The sequence below is a fragment of the Talpa occidentalis genome, unplaced genomic scaffold (genome assembly GCF_014898055.3).
Source record: "Talpa occidentalis isolate TD23 unplaced genomic scaffold, MPIMG_talOcc4v2.1 talOcc4.3, whole genome shotgun sequence".
Classification (NCBI taxonomy): domain Eukaryota; kingdom Metazoa; phylum Chordata; class Mammalia; order Eulipotyphla; family Talpidae; genus Talpa; species Talpa occidentalis.
The window spans coordinates 64,052,685-64,074,840 of NW_023603184.1; the positions used below are offsets into that span (position 1 = coordinate 64,052,685).

General features: G+C 40.1%; 1 protein-coding gene across 5 annotated transcripts in view; it reads right to left on the reverse strand.

Annotated features, from left to right (window-relative positions):
• Positions 1-1,622: 1,622 nt before the first annotated feature.
• The window catches only part of RALB (RAS like proto-oncogene B), a 36,691-nt gene continuing 16,157 nt past the window's right edge, over positions 1,623-22,156 (reverse strand). For all 5 annotated transcript variants that reach the window (XM_037523220.2, XM_037523221.2, XM_037523223.2 and 2 more), the window contains exons 2-5: positions 16,007-16,172; positions 9,698-9,906; positions 6,677-6,854; positions 1,623-3,404 (exon numbers count right to left, since the gene is read on the reverse strand). In XM_037523220.2, coding sequence (XP_037379117.1) covers positions 3,285-3,404; positions 6,677-6,854; positions 9,698-9,906; positions 16,007-16,120 — 621 coding nt within the window. In that variant the 5' untranslated portion in view covers positions 16,121-16,172 and the 3' untranslated portion in view covers positions 1,623-3,284. The remainder of the gene's footprint in view (positions 3,405-6,676; positions 6,855-9,697; positions 9,907-16,006; positions 16,173-22,156) is intronic.

Here is a 22,156-nt window from a genome sequence, read left to right on the forward strand (position 1 = left end):
GTATTTCAATTGTCATTTAAATTTATATGTCATACTGGAATACTATTCAGCAATCAAAAAAGATAAACCTATGCCATTTGCAGCAACATGGATTCCAGAGCTGGAAATGATTATACTCAATTAAGTCAGAAGAAAAAGGAAAAATATCAGATGAGCTCACTTATAGAAGGAACACAGGGAAACCATATAAGGAATCAGGGGAAAAAAAAGACAAAACTAGCAGGCAACTATAAATTGGAGACTTCCATCAGGAGAGTTGGAAGGAAAGGGATCAAAATAAGCGGGAAGAGCATAAGAGTCTATGGTGATGGTTCATGGGTGTCTTGGTGGTGGTAATCTTATGGGAACAAAACCTGAGAGGAGAAATTATACATTGTACAAAAATGAACAATGTAAAAATATGTAAATTTAAAAAATTAAATAGACAAGATTAACACAAATGCAAAATTTGAAGAACGAAGAAAGATGAGATTTGATTATTTACTACATTGTGAGATGCTGATTGTAAGAAAGAAAATGAGTTTAACTATTAAAAAAAATCTTGACTTTGCATCTAGAAAAAAAACTAAAAATTTATGTCATAATTCACCTAATCTAAAACATTTTTAGAGTCTCACATTTTTATGTCATTGAAATCAAGATGTATCTACATAATTTTTCCTGAGTGGTAAATAAATTACAGTGACATCGTACAAAATATTGTCTTAGATTTGATATAACTGGCTACTTGTAGGAGATAATATGTCCAGGTATTTTTCCTCATGTCACTTTATGAAATCAAATCACAGACTTCCATCTTTTTCTACAACTCTGCTCTTCCCTCATTATACTCTTGGCAAACTTAGTGGTCTTTGGGGTCTTTACCTGACTATCTTAGAGCAGTTGGTCCCTAGTCTAAAAAGCTCCCCACACCCCCCAACCTGCTGGCTCTGTCAGGCCATGTGGTTTCAGAGTAAATGTCACTCCCCGGAAGAGGCTCCACTGATCACCCCATCCAACTCAGCTCCATTGCCCCTCCCAAAAATATCTCCAAGCATATTACCCAGTTTTATATTCATACAAGCACACTGTTTTCTATAAATTTGTCTCTTTCCTTGCTAAAGAGTAACCTGCAGGAAAGCAGAGATCTTGTCTGTCTTGTTCATATCACATCCCATCCCAGCACCTAACACCAAGTGTGTGCTCAATTACTTCCAGAAGGAACACTTTAAAAAAAAAAAAAAAACAGTACCAGGCTGTGGCCACAATATCCAATCATTTAGCAAATAACTTTTGTCAAGTTTATAGATGACATTTCTTCTTATTTTGCTCTTGAGAAACTCATGTGCATAAATTATTTTGTTAGGAACATCCAATTCTGATTGTTACCCAGTTAAATAGAATTTAAGAAATATAATATATAATTAGTATAATTTCCATAGTCAAGAGCTATTCATACCATCATTAATTTACTTGTACATACCCCAAATCTACCTACTCTTGACTAGAACTGATATCAAACATGTAGCAAACTAGGATGAAAAGAAACAGGTTGTTTCAAAGAATTCAAGGGTGATCGCCTTCAAGTGATCTTCTCTCCCAACAGATAAAGTTACTTGTTTATACTTTAAACAATTTTATTTCCCATAGTTCAAATTGAAGGATTACTTGAAATAAAGTTCATCTGACATTGCAGTGCATCCAATAACAAAGAGTAACTTACTGTTCCTTTCTTTAATACTTGCATCTTTCACATTATGACAAGAGGATAAAATAAAAAGTCTGAAATCCTGAAAAGGTGTATTTGTCTGCTTTTTTTTATTCAAAAAAGCCCATGATTCTTTGGGAGGTGATACAAGAGTGTTTTTCAGTCAAATCATAATTTCTACAATTTCAGTAATAACCATAAATTCAAAAGGTTCCTGCTCTCCCCACTCCAATTCACTTTTGGCACCTAATGTGAAATGTCACTTCTGAAAAATGGAGGGAAATGTGTTACATGCTGGCTTTTTACCACAATTCTCCTCTTGAGAAGAAAGATATTCTGATTGCTGAATTTAGAACGATATAAGAAAGATAAACAATACCTCATTAATAAAAATCTTTTCTAACTATCTATTTGACTGTCTCAGAAGGGAAAAAAAAAAAAAACCAGTGTTAGAAATCTGCAGAGGTAAAAGGACAATGGCTTATCTTTCCCCACGTCTAATTTTACATTTAGAATTACTGTGCATTAGAATTACTGTGCAATTCTATGAGAGGTAGCAGGATGTATTGGCACAGGTTCTGGCTTCATGATTTTAGAATACAATTTCAACTCATCACATTCTTCAGAAGAACTCATGCTACATTTAAAGAAACAAAAGAAGAGGCTCCCTCAGCCTCTGCGTGTAAAGAGGCTGATCCAGACAAGAGACCAGGGGACCCGCCACTGGAGAAGGGGAGGTCTGCCCACACAGCTGGCAACTGGGAGAGGATTTATTTAGCCAAAGATTTTTTTTTTAAATATGATTAGGAAGTTTCATTTATAAAGTATACTACTCTTGAGTATTAGTCTACTAAAAAGAAGCTTCTACAGAAAATCAGGATGCTGCAGGAAAAGGAACAGCTAACATAGACTTTATTTGACTTAATTATACTTTATTGACTTAATTATAGTCAATATTTAATCATATTTCATCAAAATTAAATATGAAGAAAACCACCTACAAATTATGTGAGGATTTATAAGCTTCATATAGACCTATTTGGCCCAATTCAAATTTACTTCTTTTTAGCTGTGGTTCGGATCCACAGGGCATTGCTAAGAAACATATCCCATAATTCTGAATTTTTCAGCATCATGAGAGATGAATGGATTTTTCTGAGTACTAGTGTTAAGCTGATAAAGGTTGGGGGAGTCTTAACCCACCCCCTCTCCCAAACTCCAGTTAAAATAAGACATTTTTATTTCAAAATAAAAGGTGGTAACGTTATAAAACTAGGAAGGGGAAAAAGCTATGCCAGTACGTTTTCTTTTTAACTCACATTTGACTGTGTCCTACCTGCAGCACTACTTAAGCAGTAACTCTCGGGAGAAAGGAAGGAAGAAGGAAACCCCAAAATCTCCTGGCAAGACCCTTGCACACACAAGGGTTTATTTCTTCTGCCAGTCTCTGAGTCCTAAATATTTTCCCCATTTACAGAAGTATGAGTGAGTGAGACCGGGGAGAGCAGGGAGCGAGCACACCAAGGATTCCACTGTCTTCTCGGAACAAACCCGCCCTATGTCCTTAGCGGCAACTGACCATCCACCATCTTGGCATTCACAGTAAGCAGCATCTTTCTTTAAAACTTTTCTTGTTCTTGTTGCTTTTCTTGCCATTCTTGTCTTTGTTTTCTGACATCTTCTTTGCTCTGATTTCTCTCATTAGGTCAAAGAACACCTGGGGTGGGGATGAAGGGGTGAAAAGAACAGGAGGAAAAACCAATTTAATGATTTAATGAAGCAACTGGACTAAGTAGGATATGCAGGTACATTTTAAAGCATAAAGTCAGACTTATTTCTATAAACCACATGTCAAAATCTTTATAAACCATGTGTCATCAAAAGCAAGAGGTCCAGAGCAAGTAAGAATAATTACCATTAAAGACATATTCTAATGATTCAGAATAAACACCTTTGTGTATATCCTATAACTGGCCAAGCTGAGGACAGAAGCATCACACAGTTACTACCAGTTAACAACTTATTTCAAAATGACAAAATTTTTGCTTGTAAGTATGAAAAAAGGATAAGACCGCATAGAACAGATCTGTAACATTTGTGAAATTCACAACTATTGAGAGTGACATGTAAGGATATCTGCTACTAGATGCTCTAATACCTACCACCATACCTTATTTAATCATTAAAATGTTCCAGAAAGGTAGGAACATTATGATGCATGACAGCTTCACGCCAAAATTGAGAACAGGTGGGGTAGGGAAAAAGCATAAACAAAAACTCCTGCACTATGAAATGGGGGGGCAGGGGGCAGATATCCTGTCACACTACCCCTCCCACATACACCCTTACCCTAATTCTCTGGACTACTCCATTCTTCGCAATGTTACTGAAAAAAAAATTTATCAAGAGATGAGGAGACTTTGACTGCCAGTATGTTATTTAGCTAGAGATTATCATTTGTCATAATAGTCTGGGTTTTGTCCTCTCCTACCAGCAATCATGGCAAAATGCTGATTATACCTCAAGCAGACAAAACATGCCTCCTACAAAGAAACATCTAAAATTTCTTACGGAGAATGAGGGAGGCTGCAAGTGAGCGATGGAGCATTGTCTTTATTCTTGGACATTCACAAAAACCTGCAAATTCCTTTTATTTTCGTAAATAGACCTGCTTCTTGCTGAAAGCCACATCAAACTTTCTGAGCATGGGAATGCATGTCCATGTACCACTCGCTCCTGGAGAGAAAAGGACCTCCCCCAAACTGGATCAGGCTGACCTCAGCACCCCTTTTCTCCAGCATCTCAGGAAAGTACCGCGTCCATAACAGTTATGAAGGGCTTCAAATGTTGCAGGGTTTCTTTCTAGTTCTAATAGAAAAAGGCAGGAGTGGAGGGGAATGGACTCTATCCAACTTAAAGTGATGACAAAGTTGTTCAGCCGCAGATCTTATCGACAACCGACTGGTGTAAATTGTTCACAAGTGAATACAATGCTGCCAGTCATAAGTTTCTGCTGGTTCCTGTTTGTCAGGTCCAGCTGGTCCAGAGAAGGAAAGGAAGATGACAAGCCAGGGTGCACCCCCCTGCCCTGTCCTCCATCCCACGCCACCTCAACCTGCCCCACCCCTTCCCATCTAAAAACACAGACCATTGCATTCCATGCTGAGAAAGCCTTTCTGATTTTTTTAAATGAAGATTATTTCTGAATCTCCTGTGTGTGTATGTGCGTTTAATGAGGAAACAATTTGATAGAAAGAAGAGATATGGTGTAGCATAGAATCAACCTGAGAGTCTGAGATAACATGAAGAAAGGTAGCTGACAAGTGAACATACTTGACACTGCAGACTAGACAGATTTATGTTGCTGGTACTGGCAAAGTGCTTCTAAGATGAACTTCTGATACCAATTATTTGAAACACCAATGTTCTTCTAAGATCATTTCAAGCCAAAGTAAACCTTGGTGATAAATCTCTTCCTCTTCAGGTAAGAATTAAAGGAGAACTATTTCTTCAGAAGAAAGAGGAAATATAAGAAGTGATATGGGAGCTCCAGTGCTGATGCTGCATTACACAGAGCAGACGGATCCACTGCTGGGCTGCCAAAGTGATGTGTGCAGATTTTCTTTTCTTTTGATTTTTTGGTTTTTGGGCTTTTGAGTTTTTAAAAAAAGTTTGTTTGTTTATGCGTAGAAGAACTGGGGTGTAGGCCAGCGGTGCGGGAAGTAGGAGGACTCACCAGAGACAGAGTGGGGAACAGAACAGGTGGATCTACTAAAATACACCGCTGAGGGGAGCCTTGGGAGATACAGGAGAGGTCTGCTGTGCTGTAAGTGGGTTAGATCCCTGGCCAGGGTTCAAACTCAAGGCGCAGAGGTGATATCTCCGAAACTGAACTCCTCCGCCACCAGGGAGGCCCCTGTGTGTAGATTTTAAGAAAGCACTTCTGCCTGTACCCCCGTTATTGTATGCATGAATAAATAAAATCTTTTTTAAAGAAAAGAAACTGTAAAAATTAAAAAGTAAATAAAAAAAGACATTAAAATCAAAATCACCTTTAAAAAAAAGAAAGAAAAGAAAGCACTAATCGTGAAGAGTTAATGAACAAGGCACAGGCAGAGGGAAAGCCTCGTTTTTAAGGCTGCCATATGACAACCACTTTGAACTTTAATTTAAAAAGGGGGTGGGGAGCCTCCCTGGTGGCACAAGGGGTTAAGACGCAACCTATGAGGCTATGCACAGCCACTGCAGCATGACTTCGATCCCCGGCCAGCCAGGGAGTTACCCACTTGGCACAGCAGACCTCTCCTGACTCGCCTGCTGCTCCCCTCAGCAGTGTATTTCAGTCAGTCTGCCTGTTCTGCTCCCCACTGTCTCTGGTGAATCCTCTCACCCCTTGCACCTCTGGCCTGTACCCCAGTTCTGGTATGCATAAATAAATCTTAAAAAAAAAAAAAAAGACCTACCAGTTAGCAATCACTTGAGAGCAAATACTATGTAGTGACTAAGTAATAAAGGCAGGGCACCTTGGCTCTGCCAGTGCACAGTAAGGTGAAAAGAAAAATCTAACCAATAACTCAGTGAAAAACAAAATCAAGAAATGCCACATTCCTTCACAGAACCGCCTAAGAAGCAGCCCAACACAGTGGGTCCTGCTCCTGCAGAGCCCCCATAGGTGGAAGAGGAGAAAGTAGAGGAAAGCTACTGAAGTGGATCCTTCCAGCCCAGTCTTCACAGCCCACTGGCTTCCTCTTGCCTTACCCCCCAGAGCTGTGCCAACATTAAGTTTACTCTAACAGACCCTCAAGGCAAAAAGGACAGACTCTGGGGGGTAAACACTTCTCACGATAATGGCTTAGACATCTGGAAAAAATCAGTCTTCCCCTGGTTTCCACACATGCTTCTCTCAAAACCAAACAGACCGGATGAGACTTGTATTTTCTGCTGTTTCTAAGTCTGTCTCCTAGAAACCCACAGAGAACACAGGCCTACCTTGTCCACGTTGGCCCGTGTTTTGGCCGATGTCTCCACATACTGCACACCCCATTCCTCTGCTTTACTCCTCGCCTCTTCGATGTTCACCTGCCTCCGCTCTTCCAGGTCGGACTTGTTTCCCACTACAAGCAATGGAATTTTATCTTCTTCAGCCTTAACACGGAGGATCTGTTCCCTAAGGCATGACAACAAAAATAAAGCAGCAAAACCCAAGTAAGAACTCAGTTTCACTGATCTAAAAGGAAAAACTTTCCTTAAGGCAGAAAGTTGTCTCTAAGTAGCTTTGCCATCCCCTACATTTCAACAAGAGCCAAGAGACATGCTTCATTTGTGTTACGTGATCAATATAAACTAGGAACAAGACAAATTGATTGCTTTCTGGTTGTTTAGTCTTGCTGAGACATTTAAAATCACCTCATTGCTAAACACTGATCCAAAAGCAAGAGTACTTGGGCCTCCCTGGTGGTAGGGATTAAATCTCAGCTCTATCACCACTATGGCCTGAGTTCAATCCCCAGCCAGGGAGCTGCCCACAAAGCACAGCAGATCTCTCCTGTCTCACCCACTGCTCCCCTCAGCACTGTATTTCAGTCTGCCTGTTCTGCTCCCCACTCTGTCTCTGGTGAGTCCTCACTCCCCGTACCTCTGGCCTACACCTCAGTTCTTCTATGCATAAATAGATAAACAAATATTTAAAAAAAAAACAAAACAAGAGTACTAAGTCCTGATCTCTCATAACCTAGCTTTTTCTCTAGTTTATGGAATATTTTCTAGGAACAGTTTCAAAGAAGATAGATTATATTAATGGTTTGTTCATGCTGCAGTCTTTCTATAAATAAATTTTTTACTACATTTTGAAACTGCTACATTTTGAACTACTAAAAGGAATACAGTGACTGAGTTAAACCATAAAAGCTCAAATAACCCACCTCCATTCCTTCTGTTTCCAACGATGTGAGAAACCTGGACAGCTATGGGCTTTTATCTAAGTGTCCAGAGTCCAAGACAGAAGAACTTGCCCACTCTTTGCTGTAGGTATTCACCTATCTTTTTCCCCTAAGGATTCCTGTTTTCACATAACCACCAAAATGCTTCTCCCAAGATAATATGAGACCTTGCTCTATGAGACTGTGAGAAGACAAATATTGTGTGTGTGTGTGTGTATGTGTGCACATGCGCTGATCCAAGAGGGCAGGACAAGGGTGGCACCACCTATTCTCTGGAAATGACACTTCTATTGCCCAAAATCACCTTTCTCGGTCAGTCATGAGGCAATGCCAAGAAGAAACAAGCTAAGAAGAAAATAAGGTAGTGTATACATCAGTGCTGTTTTATCCTCAAGAATACATAAAAATAGCATTGTGCAAACAGGATTTTGAATACCTGGACTATATCTACAGACAGAAACATTTAAGTATGTCAGAAAGGTCTAAAAATTAAGAGGACTTCTAGTAAGAACTCATTTAACTGGTTACCACAACATACTCACTATCACCCCACAGAACTCAGACATTCAACCTCGAAAGACTTTACGAAGCATAACTCAGGTGCTGCCTTATTACCTCCACTCACTCTGCCGGTTTACCTGAGTCTGCCCCTTGAAGCCTCCCTGGCTCACTGATGTTTCATTCCAAATCTTGGGGGAATATTTAGCTTCCTCATTTTCACTTTTGGTTGATCACATTAATTTCTGTCCAGAACTTGCTAAAGAATGAGAAAAAATACTGTCCCCCCCCCTCCATTTCTTTTCAGTTCTCTGTGAAGATTCTAGACCTGGTTCCTAAAATAAAAAGTCACCTGGATAGGTATGTTTGTAAGTACAGTACTTGAAAAAACACAGTTGTGTAAGAGAAGTGGGAAGGGTATGGAGGAAAGAGAAAGACATCCTCACCATTAAAATTTCCCTAAGAATGATGCTGAAGGCTCCCTCTTTCTTTGTAAGAAAATGAACATAATGTATCTTTAACTATATTTTCAAATGAATCACAGCAGTAACTATTCTACTTGGAAGCACCTCCTTCCTGTGAGAGGGCCTGAGGACACAGCACAACCAAGGGTGGCCACAGTGCCTGCCCTTGTGGGGAGGATGCACCATTTCATGTCATCAACTAATAAGTGCATTTTCTGATAAAGAAACAATCTCCAATGCTCAGGAGACTCCTCCAGGGTCACTAAACTGGTTGGTAAGTGGCAGGACAGCGATTCAAACCCTGTGTGATTCTAAAGCTGAGTTCTTTGCACCCAACTATACATAAAGCCCTTAGAGCAGCCAATGGTCATTCTGGCTCACATCCTTCACTCTCCTGACAGTGTTTCATAAGTCTCAAAATAGATCAAAATGGTTACTTTTCCAACAAAATTATAAAAAAGACAAAGATATTTAACCAGTCACCATCTCTCAGGATCTATATAAAAACAAAATTACAAGTTCCTAAGTTTACATGGAATGGCTTCATTCTCTTTAGGGTCAACAGATTAAGATAATCTATATTCAGAAATTATAAAACAAAGAGATTATAACAAATGGCGGACTATAGTGTGTGCCAAAATTCAAAACAACCCCAGGATTTTATTTATTTATTTATTTATTGGAGATTTATTTATTTATTTATTTATTTATTTATTTATTTATACAAGCACTGGGTACAGTCAGAAGCGCGGGAGGGTGAGAGAATTCACCAGAGCCAGAGCAGGGAGCAGAGCAGGCAGAAGGACCGAAGTACACTGCTGAGGGGAGCAGCGGGCGGCAGGAGAGGTCTGCGCGCCATGTGGGACCCTCCTCTGGTGGCCGGGGAGCAGCCGGGGATCAAACCGGCGCTGCAGAGGCTGCAGACAGCTTCGCAACCCAGCACTCAACCACTGCGCCACCAGGGAGGCCCAGGAAATTCTTTAGACAGAATTCTTCCTAATAACAACTCAACCCTCTACTATGACACTCAGTCCCAAACTCCTTCCAAGCTTATGAAACACCAAAGGAAGGCAAAAGGCCAGCTGCCGGCGATTTCATTTCAAACAGACCTGAATTCTGCAGTTGCTGTAAACGATTCGTGTTCTGTGATTGAAAACACAAGGAGGAAACCTTCCCCGCTGCGAAAGTAGTTGTCTCGAATAGCTGCATAGTCCTCCTGCCCAGCCGTGTCCAGAATATCTATCTGGACTTCTTCTCCATCAAGAACCACTTTCTTTCTATAACTGTCAGCTTTGGTAGGTTCATAGTCTTCTACAAACTGAGGAAATAAACAACATTATCAGTAATTAACCAAGTTTTAAAGGGAATAAATCTGCCAAAAAATAAACTTTAATATATAAGTACTTTGTCTAGAATCAAATAACTATTTACTGCTCGGAATTATCACATGTATGTTAGGCACTATTAAATAAAAATAACTCCTTATATAACACTTCTATTCTCTGTTTTTCTCAGTTCTATGATTTCTTATTCTGTTTTTAAACAAAAAAGAACAGATATTCCCATTTTACAGATCAGGAGACCAAGCACAGAGCAGAACATTTGGCAATATCATTGCCAGTATAAAATCATAATACAAACACTGGCAAGGGTAAGAAACATGAGCTTCCATTCATAATCAACAGAAGTATGAAACATATCTGAAAAGTAATTTGGCAAGAGGTACCAAAAAGCTTACATAGCTACACAATATGATAAACTCCAAATGGGTTAAAGATTAAATGTAAAAAATAAAAGTACCCTCAAGTACTAGAAGAAAATGTGGGTGAAATCCTTTTATTACCTTGAAGTAGGGAAGGCCTTTTTAACTATGACTCAAAATCCAGAAGCCATGTAAGAAAAAATTGATAAATTAGACTACATAATGTTTTTTGAACTTCTGTATGGCACAACACACTATAAACAAAGACAAATGACAAACAGGGGAAAAGTGAAGCCATATCACAAAAAGCTACATATAAACAGTTCCTACAAAGAAAAAAAAAATCAACACTCCAATGAGAAAAAGTATCAACAAACAATTCACTGAAAAACAAATACATATGATTCCATTGTAAATATATGATTTTTATCCTCACTAGCAAATTGAAAATTGTAAAATGCATTGAAATACCATTTTTCACCTCCCAGACTGGCCTAAATCCCAAAGTCTGACTACATACACTGGGGGAAAGGCACTCGAGTACATTGCTAGTAGAGAACAGTATGATCTTTATGGAGACCAATACAGCAACATCTAATAGAACTAGAAAAGCACTAATGCTCTGTCCCAATCAGAGGGATGTCTAGGAATTTAATATACAAAAATGCCTGTTTATAAGGTACTATTTGTAATAGCAAAAGATTAAAAAACATTGAAATGCCTAGCATAGGGAATCCACATGATTGAATATTAGGCAACCATAAAAAATGAAGAAAACTATGTACAATGTATAAATATGAACAGAATTTAAGTTTAATTTTTTCACAAGGCAAGTAGAGATAGTAAAGATAATAGGAAGTTTTTTGTATATATAGCTCTCTTGATATGTGTGTGTGTGTATGTATGTATGTATGTATGTATGTCTATAGTTGCCAAAAAAGACATTCTGGAAGGATACCCAAAAAAAAAAAAAAAAACAAATTTACAAGCTGTTAAAACAGAAAAGCAGAAGCAAATGAATTTAAATAAACATTAAATTGGCAGTGTAGCCAGACACAGAAAGAATTAAGGAACTTTAGAACAGAATATTTTGATAGAATGCATCCCACTAAAAGACTAAATTTCTAAAGAAATGTTAAACTTCCCTTGGTGATTATATTATTTAGAATAACGATATTACTATTTTAAAGCCATTTTCCTTATGTTGTGTCATATATCAAATAAGCAATATCTTGATGCTAGAAGTCAAAATACTCAATGACAATAATATACTATTAAAATTAAACTGATGCTGGAATAACTGGATATCCCCATGCAAAAGAATGAAAATTAGATCCCTACTTCACATCACATACAAATATTAACTCAAAGTGAATGTAAGTTTAAAATATAAACTCTAAGAAAAAACATAGGTGTAAATCTTCATGACCTTGGATTTGGCAATGTGTTCTTACTTATGACACTGACAGCCCAACTAACAAAGGAAAAAGTAAATAAACTGGTCTTCATCAAAAATTTAAACTTTCATGCTTCAAAGGACACTATCAAGAAAGTGAAAACACAACCCACAGAATGGGAGAAAATATTTGTAAATCAGATTTTAATAAGGGATTTATATTTAGAACATATAAAGAACATGTTTATATGTTCAATAACCCAATTGGAAAATAGGCAAAGGGTCTGAATAGATATTTCACCAAAAAAGACATACAGATGGCCAAGGAGCACATGAAAAGATGCTCACCAGCACGAGCCATCAGGGAAGGGCAAATCAAATGAAAATGCAAGTCACACCTACTAGGATGCTATAATCCAAAAAAATGGACAATAACAAGTGTTGACGAGGATGTGGAGAAATTGGAACCCTCACCCATTGCTGGGAAGACTGTAAAATGAAACAGCTAGAGAGAACAGTTTTGAAGTTCCCAAAAAGCTATAGAGTTACCATATGCCCCAGCCAATTTCACATCTAGGAATATACCCAAGAGAATTTAAGACACAAGTCTACACAAACTCATGTTAGGAATGTGCTTTACAAAAATCTTATTCAAACTTGCCAAAATATAGAAATAATCCAAATGTCCATTCACTGACAAATGGATAAACAAAATGTGGCGTAGCCAGACAATGGAGTATTATTCAGTCATAAAAAAGAATCAGTGTTAACTCATGCTACAATATGGATGAACCTTGACAAGTTATGGAAACAGAAAGTAGATTAGTACCGTGGCTATGGGTATGGGTTTCCTTGTGGATGATGAAAAAGTTCTGATATCAGAAGTGGTGATGGCTGTAAAATATCAATATACTAAAAACCATGGAATTGTAATTTTAAAAGGGTAAATTTTAAGGTATGGGAATTATATCTCTTAAAGTAATGAAGTACTTATACATGGTACAAGATGGATAAACTTTCAAAGCATTAAGCTAATTGAAGAAGCTGAACATAACATAATATGTGATGTGATTCTATTACTATGAAGTATCCAAAAGAGGCAAATCCATAAAAACAGAAAGTAGTGGCTAAGGGGGTGTGTGTGTGGGGGGGGACAGTGAGGGGAGTAAGGGTAGGGATGTAAGTAGTGATGAGGAATGACTGGAAATCTAGGAACTCTTTGTTGGAGTGATGAAAATATTCTAAAATTGTAAATGTTACGGTTGCACAACTGTGTAAATATACTAAAAATCCCTGAATTGTACACTTTAAAAGGGATGAATTTTATGGTGTGTGAATTACATCTTAATAAAGTTATTATTTAAATTGTTTTTAATTTAAAAGGTGAATTGAAAATATCAATATGAATTTATGGGTCATTTGAGGAATTTAAAAAAGAGCCATTTTTGTCAATTAACAGCGACTAGTTCAAATGGTTTTAAATCTAAAAATAAAAATATAATTAGGTTCTCTTGCATTCACACTAATAATTATCTTAAAATAGAGAAAATGTGAACACTTGCCTGTGCTTCACAACAGTATTCTTCTTTTAACCCCTTTCCGAAGAGACAAATGCATGATTGGAAAAAAGAAAACCACCACCCAGTACAAATCTCTGAACACCATTACAAAGTATCTCAGTTGCTTGCTTCTGAGTTTTTAAGGGTAAAACCAGCAAGACTCGCACTGACAACTTGGACACTGAAGTCAGACTGTCCTGATATGACTGCAAACCTCCAGGCTTGTGCAAAGTGTGCTTATTATTAGAACGTTAGATTACAACTCTGAAGTTTACAATTTTCTAGAAGAAGCCGGAAATCCCTGAAGTATTGCTTTCTGTTAACAATGGACCATCCCACCAGCCTTACAGGGCTGTGTGTGTGATTCCATTTCAGATGCTGAAGACATAAATCTAAAACCAATGTCATGCAGATCCCTTCTGACTGAGCCATATCTATACTGACTCTGCCAGCCACCGGAAGTCTGATGTGGTTGCTGCCAAAGCTTCCTCATCACTAACTTCACGACCAATAAAGCCTAATAGTTAGTCTTCAAACATGTGAGGCCAAGGATAAAAAGCTTAAAATCCCTCTCCACTACACTGGTAGTTTCTTCCACTTTTTCTTAAAGTCCAAACTTAGACAAAAATAAAGACTTCTAGACTATAACTCCTTCTCTAATTTAATTTTATAAAATTTCCACCATATACGATTAAAAAAAATCTTTTAACTAAAGGTAAAAAGATTGGGCCAGGAATGTAGAGTTTGAAAGGTCCATGTGACTTTATAGACAACTGGAACCCTGACGATAGGACTCAGTTTCCCTTTCCATGAAATCAGGCTTGGATATATAAGTGAAATTGGATATATAAGTGAAATTATCTACATCACATTGGATATATAAGTGAATCTCTAGAGTGAGAAAAAATAATCCACTGTAATTTCTTTAAGTGGACAAGTACTGTGGCACACATGCCCTGCGGTGACCCTCAGGGAGACCTGCCCTTGACGATGCCCTCCCCTGAATGCAGAGGACCTTTGATCACCTTCCCTGTGATTCATTCCCTTACATAAGGGTTGGTTTTATTTAACAGGAGAGACTTTCCTACTGGCCGTGAAGAAGCAAGCCATTGTGACACGGGCTGACTTGAGGAGCAGAGGGCCTCTGTCCCACATCTGTAAGAAACTCAACTCTGCCACCACCCTGCCAGCTCAGACGAGGACCAAGCCTCAGCTGAGCTCAAAGCCTTAGCCCACACCCTGATGCAGCCTAGTAAGACCCTCCATGGGGCACCCAGCTAATCTGAGCCATACTCCTTACCCCTGGAAACTGTAGAAAACAAATACCTGTTCTGTTAAGCTGTAAAACTGTGGTAATTTGTCCCACAGCAATAGAGAACTAACACAAACACCACTGACATCACAAAATCCAACAATACGACATACCTTTAGAATACTTTCCTACTTTCTGTTGTCTGCTGAGTATTTTTCTAATTACCTTGTTAGATGGGAAAGATTTTGAAATATTCCCTATAGAGAATTGTCTTTCTTCTAGCACAATTGATGCAAATTTCTTTTATTGATAGTTTAAGAAGTTTTTTTTTCAGCTTTGCAACTATAAGACATTACCAGTAATGAAAGTTTGAGGACTATTGTCAAATTTGGGAAACCTCTATCAAGCTTCCCTGTAAGAAGCTATAAGATCTGGGAGAACTTTCCAGACCAGTTTTTGGCACCACATGTCTCTCCCCCGCCACCCACACACTTTCTGTGCCAGATGCCATAGGACACATTCACACCAGGACACACCCCTGCCCTGCATCACATCCCAGTGCCAGGTGAGTCAGCACAGTGGGCATCAGGGATATTCCTGGGAGTCACTCCTACAGGGACAGCTAGTAATAATTTGACCCCACAGCAGAGTGACTCCAAACCACACAGACAGGCCACCCATTCCCAGCTAACTGCATCCTCAATCCAACTTCCCTGGGCGAGATCTCCAAGTGCCCATAGCCACCCCAATACCACTCAACATCTGAGGAGGCTGGGAAAAAGGAAAGTTTAGTGAAAAGAGATAATGATCTTAACTAATTGTGGTCTTGGTATCTTTCTTCCACAAATTTTATGAAACACATGCTCATGAGAATGGGATCCCAGTGACAGGCCTGATGTGGAAGTTCTGTCCAACACACAGCCTGAGCACCGGCAGAGAGCCGTCAGGAGCATTTCTTACTACAGGACTCAAGACTGTTGGCACTCTGGATGCAGCACCAGTTACAGTCCCCACACGAAGGGCCGGAAATGTTAGACAAGGAGGGTGCAAGCTCTACCTCACTGCAGGGGAGAGCTGGAGAAGACCTGACACGTAGCGCTGGAATGAAGATAAAGTTCTTATGACAACTTAACTCTCCCTTCCAATTTCTCCAAAACTGACTAGTCACAAAGCCCAATACGTGACCTTGTCTTCAGAAGAAACTGTACAAAGGTCCCTCCTTCCTCCCTCGCTTCTGTCAGGAAGAAACTCAAAGTGTAACTGTGGAAATGATGCAAGCAGAGACCTCTCAGAGTTGAAAATACTTACCCAAAATCAGCAATCCAGAGCGTGTACTTGTTAGATCCCTCCCCCCCTCCACCCCCAGTAAATCTATTCAGGAGCCACCTTAACACCAATTTTCTCCATGATCCTCTATGCACAAGGAAAATGGGCACATGAACAGTTGTAAGAAGGGACATGGCTACAGTAGACTGAGTGAGGAAGGTGGTCGGCACATGCGTGTCTTACCTCATCATACATGAACTGAAGCGTCAGAGCTGACTTGCCAACCCCTCCACTGCCAACCATGATCACCTTGTGAAGGGCCAAGGAGCTCTGGCTCTTACTCTTGTTTGCAGCCATTCTGCTGGTTTTCTGAGGTTGCAACACGTGGACAGAAGATCCAGTTAAAGAGCTGCCAATGAAAAAGACAAAGACTTAGAGTAGGTTGGCTTCTACCCAACTGAAATCAGATGCAATTCACACACTCCAGAACACCCTAACCCAGGCATTTCAACAGAGAAGCAAGTCTTCTAAGTTCCGGTTGAGAGAAAAGCCCTCCTGCAGCTCCAGAAGTAACTCACCGCCACAGAGCCAGAGCAAAGACAATGAAGAGAGAGAAGAATGGGCACACGCATATGACACCTATATGCCTGGGCAGGACACCGCCACTCAAATTCTGGATGTCCTCATCAGTACTTCTCTGAGGGCCAAAGAACAAGCGTCCTACCCTCCTCCAGGGCACCGGACGCCTGACAGAGAACAGCTCCTGGACCTCATTCTCTATGTTTTCATTCTCAGGCCTGTCCTCACCCTCCCAACACATGCACAAGGCCCTCCAGTGGCCTTAAGGGGGTGATCTGAAAAGGGATAAATATTTTGTATAGTAAGTCCCCTTTGATGACACCTGACAGAGCTTTAAAAAAAAAAAAAAAAAAGGAAAACTAAGCTATTAGTCCCAGGTTTAAAGTAATGAATTAACATGAGTTAAACTTTCCTAGAATAACAATCTATTAATGAAAATCAATTTACCTTCATTAGAAAAGAGATGGAGTAGAGCAGCCTTGGCATGGGAGGATGAAGTATTCCAAATAAGTGAATTCAACAAATACCTGGGACTTATCTAACCCAAGAGATAATTTTTTACCTTAATTTATGTGGGGAAATCTCTCTATAATTCACATCTACCACAGAGTAAGGGAAAAGGACAGGGTTCAGACAACTCGTGGCCTCAAGTCTGATTCTGCAACTTGTGAGGGGTGTGCCTAAAACTAGTTATTTCATTCCCCCAAGCCAATTTTCTCACCTGCAGAAACAAGTAAGGCTCACCGACCTGGCAGGACTGTTGTGATGATTAAATGAGATAACATATATGAGAGATCGAGCACACAGTAGAAGCTTAGTAAGGGGTGGTTTCCTTCCTCTTTACTTTTAAGCACACTTTTTTTTCCTAGTTACAGTATATATTTTCATTTCTGCTGGCAGTTACTTGAAGACACTCCCACTAGAAAAATATACAACACACACACATGCACGCACACACGACTGGGTAAAACAAAACAACATTGTTTTAAATCAATGGTTCCCATCCTTGGCTGCACAATGGAGTCACCTCAGGAGCTTTAAAAACATCCTGAAGCCTGCACCCGAGGCCAGAGATTCTGATGGAGTTGGATGCAGCCAGGGCATGGGAGGCTGAGAACTTTTCCCACAAGGATGAGCTCAAACAAATTAAGAAAATAAGAAATCCCCATGTTGGGGTCAAAGGTCACAGCAGCAAGCCTGAATCCTCCTGGAGTCCCGGTTGACAACTATTCTTGGTAACTTAGGGTTTAACACACGCACATGCCCAGACCACCAGTGCCCATGCGGGTGGGAGACAGAACTGAGAGCTCTTCACAGTGGAGAAATGAGAAGCCAAGACTCTTAAAGCACCACACATTAAAGTAAAGAAAAAACTAGATAAATATCTGCCCCACGGGCCTCCCTGGTGGCACAAGCAGTTGAGCGCCACGCTGTGAAGCTGCCTGCAGCCTCTGCAGCACGGCTTCCATCCCGGACTTACGGCGAGATTCCCACATGGCGCAGCAGACCTCTCCTGTCTCGCCCGCTGCTCCCCCCAGCAGTGTATTTCATCAGTCTGCCTGTTCTGTTCCCCGCTCTGTCTCTGGTGAATCCTCTCACCCTCCTGCGTATCTGGCCTACACCCCGGTTCTTGTATAAATAAATAAATAAATCTTTAAAAAAAATATCTGCCCACCAACAGGGGAAGATGACAGGTCTAGGCAGGTCTAAGCGTGGCTGCAGGGAAGTGTACCCTGAAAATATGTAACCACGGCATTCCACCAAAGCTGAGAAATTAATATAAATAGGAGTCCCAGGCTGGCCCTAGTGCAGGAACAGGAGGCAGCTTGCTAAACACAACCTCGCCGCGGGGACCACATGCAGTGGAGACAGCTCAGGATTCTCACAGCTAAAGCCCACAACTGGGAGCTCGCAGTTCCACCCACACATCACCTAAGACAATCGCCACACATGCGAGTGGGCAGCTCTAACAAGCAGGAATGTCCAACTAGCTAGAGCTACAGTCATTTGATCGTTTTTTAACAAAATCAGTATGTGAGAAAAAAATGATTTCAAAAAAGCAGTTGAACAAGAACCACTGTGAATGTCTAAAATATTCTTTTAAGTATTTAAAGTGAAAAGTAATTTTAAAAAACGGAAGGGGAGGAAGAACAGTTGTTTTCCTCTAGCCATCTTTAGTTCGCTGGCTGGGTCCCATGACCAAGGAGCCTGACCAGGCTGATTAACAAGAGAAAAACAAGTTTACTAATGTTTGTATTTGCCTGCTAGGGAGAACTCAGGGATGAGTAACTCAAAGAGGGTGGCCAGAACCTGGGCTTAATCAGCCTCTTAACAAAAGAAGAGGCTGTGCAAAAGTGACAAGTGACAAGTTTCTGTGCAAAAGTGACAAGATAAAAGAAAGGGACTTTGCACTTCTAGGGAGGGAAAATTGTTGGAAAGTAAATAAATGGAGGGAACGAATGGAAGATAAGGGCTAGTGAACAGGGCTGGATATGCAGATTCCTCAGGTGCTTCAGCTGGGCGGACAGCGTTGTCTCAGGTAAGTAAGAATTTTCCCACCCTTACTGGCAGAGGGAAAGGCTGAGAGATGGTCTAGGTGTCTGATCCTTTTCAATTGCCATCAGCTCAAAATAATCTTTATGCCAAAGAGGTACACACTGTGATGGTATTCTCTGAACCCTTTCAATGCTCAGGAGAAAATTTACAAAATACACAAAAGCTATCTTTAAAGAAGATAAAGCTCACCTATGCTCCCACCACCCAGGGAGAGTCACTTTTAGCACTATTGTTTTCTGCCATTATTTTAACCTATGTATTTCTATATTTAAAACAATTTGAGATACTGATATAACTTTGCATGTTATTTTTCATGCATCATATCCTAGCTTCTTAAACAGAGCAGACTGAACATAATTAAACTTTTTCTTGATGACTGAAGGTTCGTCATCACCACAGAAATCATGATGTGAACGGCCTGGTCTGTTCTGAGTGGAATCACATGTCTACTTGGCTTCTCTCCTCTCCTCCCCACGACACTGGACCATCATTTTAGTTTCCTATACCAGGCCACCGTCCCTCTCCCCCTTTTCTAATTATGTGCTGCTTAATAAGAGTTCTAAGCAATTAACTAGATAATTAAGCACATTTGAACTGTGACTAAAATAGAATAAATGGGATAAGGGGCAGGCCTCCCCCCAAAGGGCTCAGTTTAGGAAGGTGAAACTGCTTTTGGCCTAATTTCTGGTCCACAGCTGTTTCCCATAAAGCTAAGGCTGGTCATGAGATTGGAACCTCCAGACATAAACCTGACAACATTTCTCTGAAGCAACTTGCTTCTATGAATTATTTCAGTTATCTAAAAATGGTGAAATAGTTTTCCAGGGCTGGGGTAGGGGAGGGTACTTCCAAACACTGGTAGACATTTAATTCTGAGCTGTTCAAAAAACAGTCAATTTCTCTAGAACAAACCGTAATAAATGAGTTGAAGATTATTCAACTAACCCACAAATAATTGCCAAAATAGCTGTACTCAAAGCTCAAAAATGAAGTAAGTAGGGTGGATATTTCCAATCCACAGAACTGCTTCAGTCAACTTGATACAGTGAGGGGAAAGACAGTACAGTGAAAACAAAAACAATAAATAGACTAATGGTGGTTTCAACAAACGGGTTAGAGGGGTTAGCTCCAATAACAGGAGCCTGGGCTGGTGTGCCGTTTCCAGGATTGGCTCAGCGACAGGCACTTCAGCTTTCTCCCATGTCAGAGGATGCAGGTAACACATAATATTGCAGGTATGGGGTGGGGAAGTGACCGGTGAGGAATCTCAAAAGATAGAGATGTATATCCACAAATGGGCTTCACATGCTATCTTAACCTTCTCCCCCAACCCGACTCCTTTTTCCTCCTCAACTTCAACCCTGACAGCCATACCGGAAGGAGGCAGAGATGGCAAGTGAGACTGCCAGGTGCAGGCTACTGGGCCTGGTGTTGGGTGACACACTCTTCAGAAAGTCATCCACAAGGAAATCCCAACCAAAACCATTTATGAGGATGACCATTGTCGTGCTTTCCATGGTACTGCCCTTCAAGCACCAACACATTTTCTGATGATACCCAAGAAACATATCCCAGATTTCTGAAGCAGTAGAAGATGATGAAAGTCTTCTTGGACATCTTAAGAACGGTTGGCAAGAAATATGCTGCTGATCTGGGCCTAAAGAAGGGCTATCGTATGGTGGTGGGATGAAGGTTCAGATGGGGGACAGTCTATCCCATTTATTTACATGTTTTTGGAGGTCAGCAGATGAACTGGCCTCATGGTGAAGCGCATTTTAGGGATAGTTTTCAACAGGCAATGATTAAGTTTGGAAGTTCCAAATATATTCCTGAAAAATACAAATTATGGATGGAGGAAGTGTTAAATACCCATACATAATAAAAGACATCACTGCATGGTATACAGTCCAAAACGAAAAACAAACTTACCCCAGAAAAATTGCGGAGCCATGGCAAATGGGTCCTCCACCCAACTTAGCTTCTAAGGCATTGGTTTAATATGAATAATACTCTCCGGACAGAAAACAACATGTTCCAAGTCAGAAAACTTCATCTGGATGCTTGATAGAGAGGCAACAGAACTAAGAAATGGTCTAGCTAAAAATGGTTCTATGATAATTAACGTTAGACAAGATTCTCTACAACATTATTCAAATATCAGAAAACGTTCACTTGAGAAGTAAAATTCTGAAAGTAAATCTGTCTCATGAAAAAAGCTTCAAAATCTACGGATTTACCAGTACTATGGGGACAGAGGGGTGTGGTAAATATCACCAAGGGATTCACTGTGTGTGTATAAACCAAGCAAGTGTGTATTAAAGGAAAAGGGATGGTTTCTACTGAACCTAAGTGCCATATGCCAAGTGTCGTTAGTCTTTTGTTTAACTTAAGCTAGGGGAAAATGAGTTCATAGGTGGAGTCCAAATGCCACCTTCTCTGTATCACAGGATTTAAACAAACAAGAGATTATTATAAAAATCAAATGAGAACGGGGCCTTGAGTGCTGGGTTGTGAAGCTGCCCGCAGCCTCTGCAGCGCCGGTTCGATCCCCAGCCACGGGGCGAGGGTCCCACATGGCACGCAGACCTCTCCTGCTGCCCGCTGCTCCCCTCAGCAGTGTACTTCGGTCCTTCTGCCTGCTCTGCTCTGCTCCCCGCTCTGGCTCTGGTGAATTCTCTCACCCTCCCGCGCCTCTGACTGTACCCAGTGCTTGTATGAATAAATAAATAAATAAATAAATAAATAAATAAATAAATAAATAAATAAATCTTTAAAAAAAAATCAAATGAGAACTTGGAAATTCTAGGAAATTGTATTCCTCCCGCCCCCCTCAAAAATTCAAGCACCCTGGATAATACACAAAAGAACACGGGAAACTATCAAACCCTCTACAACTGCAAAGAACTGCAATAAGCACTTTCTCTCCAGAGTATGATTTGAAGGTAACCTAGATCTTACTAGTAAACCACAATCATAATATGTATAGTGTCCCAAAATACAATGTATGTTTTTAATCCTTTAAATAACATTCAAAGAGGAAGGCAGCCCCAAATCTGGAACAATTTAAGCACCACAATACTTAAGGACAGCAATGAAAAATTAGAAATCCAAGACTAATTATATAAAGAAAAATCAAAATCAATAAGCAACTATAAACCAGAGACACACTAAAGGGGGGGGGAGAGGAGGGATCAGGGCCAAAATAAGGGGGGTGGGACTTGTATGGGGAATATAACCAAAATGAAAATGCATACACTG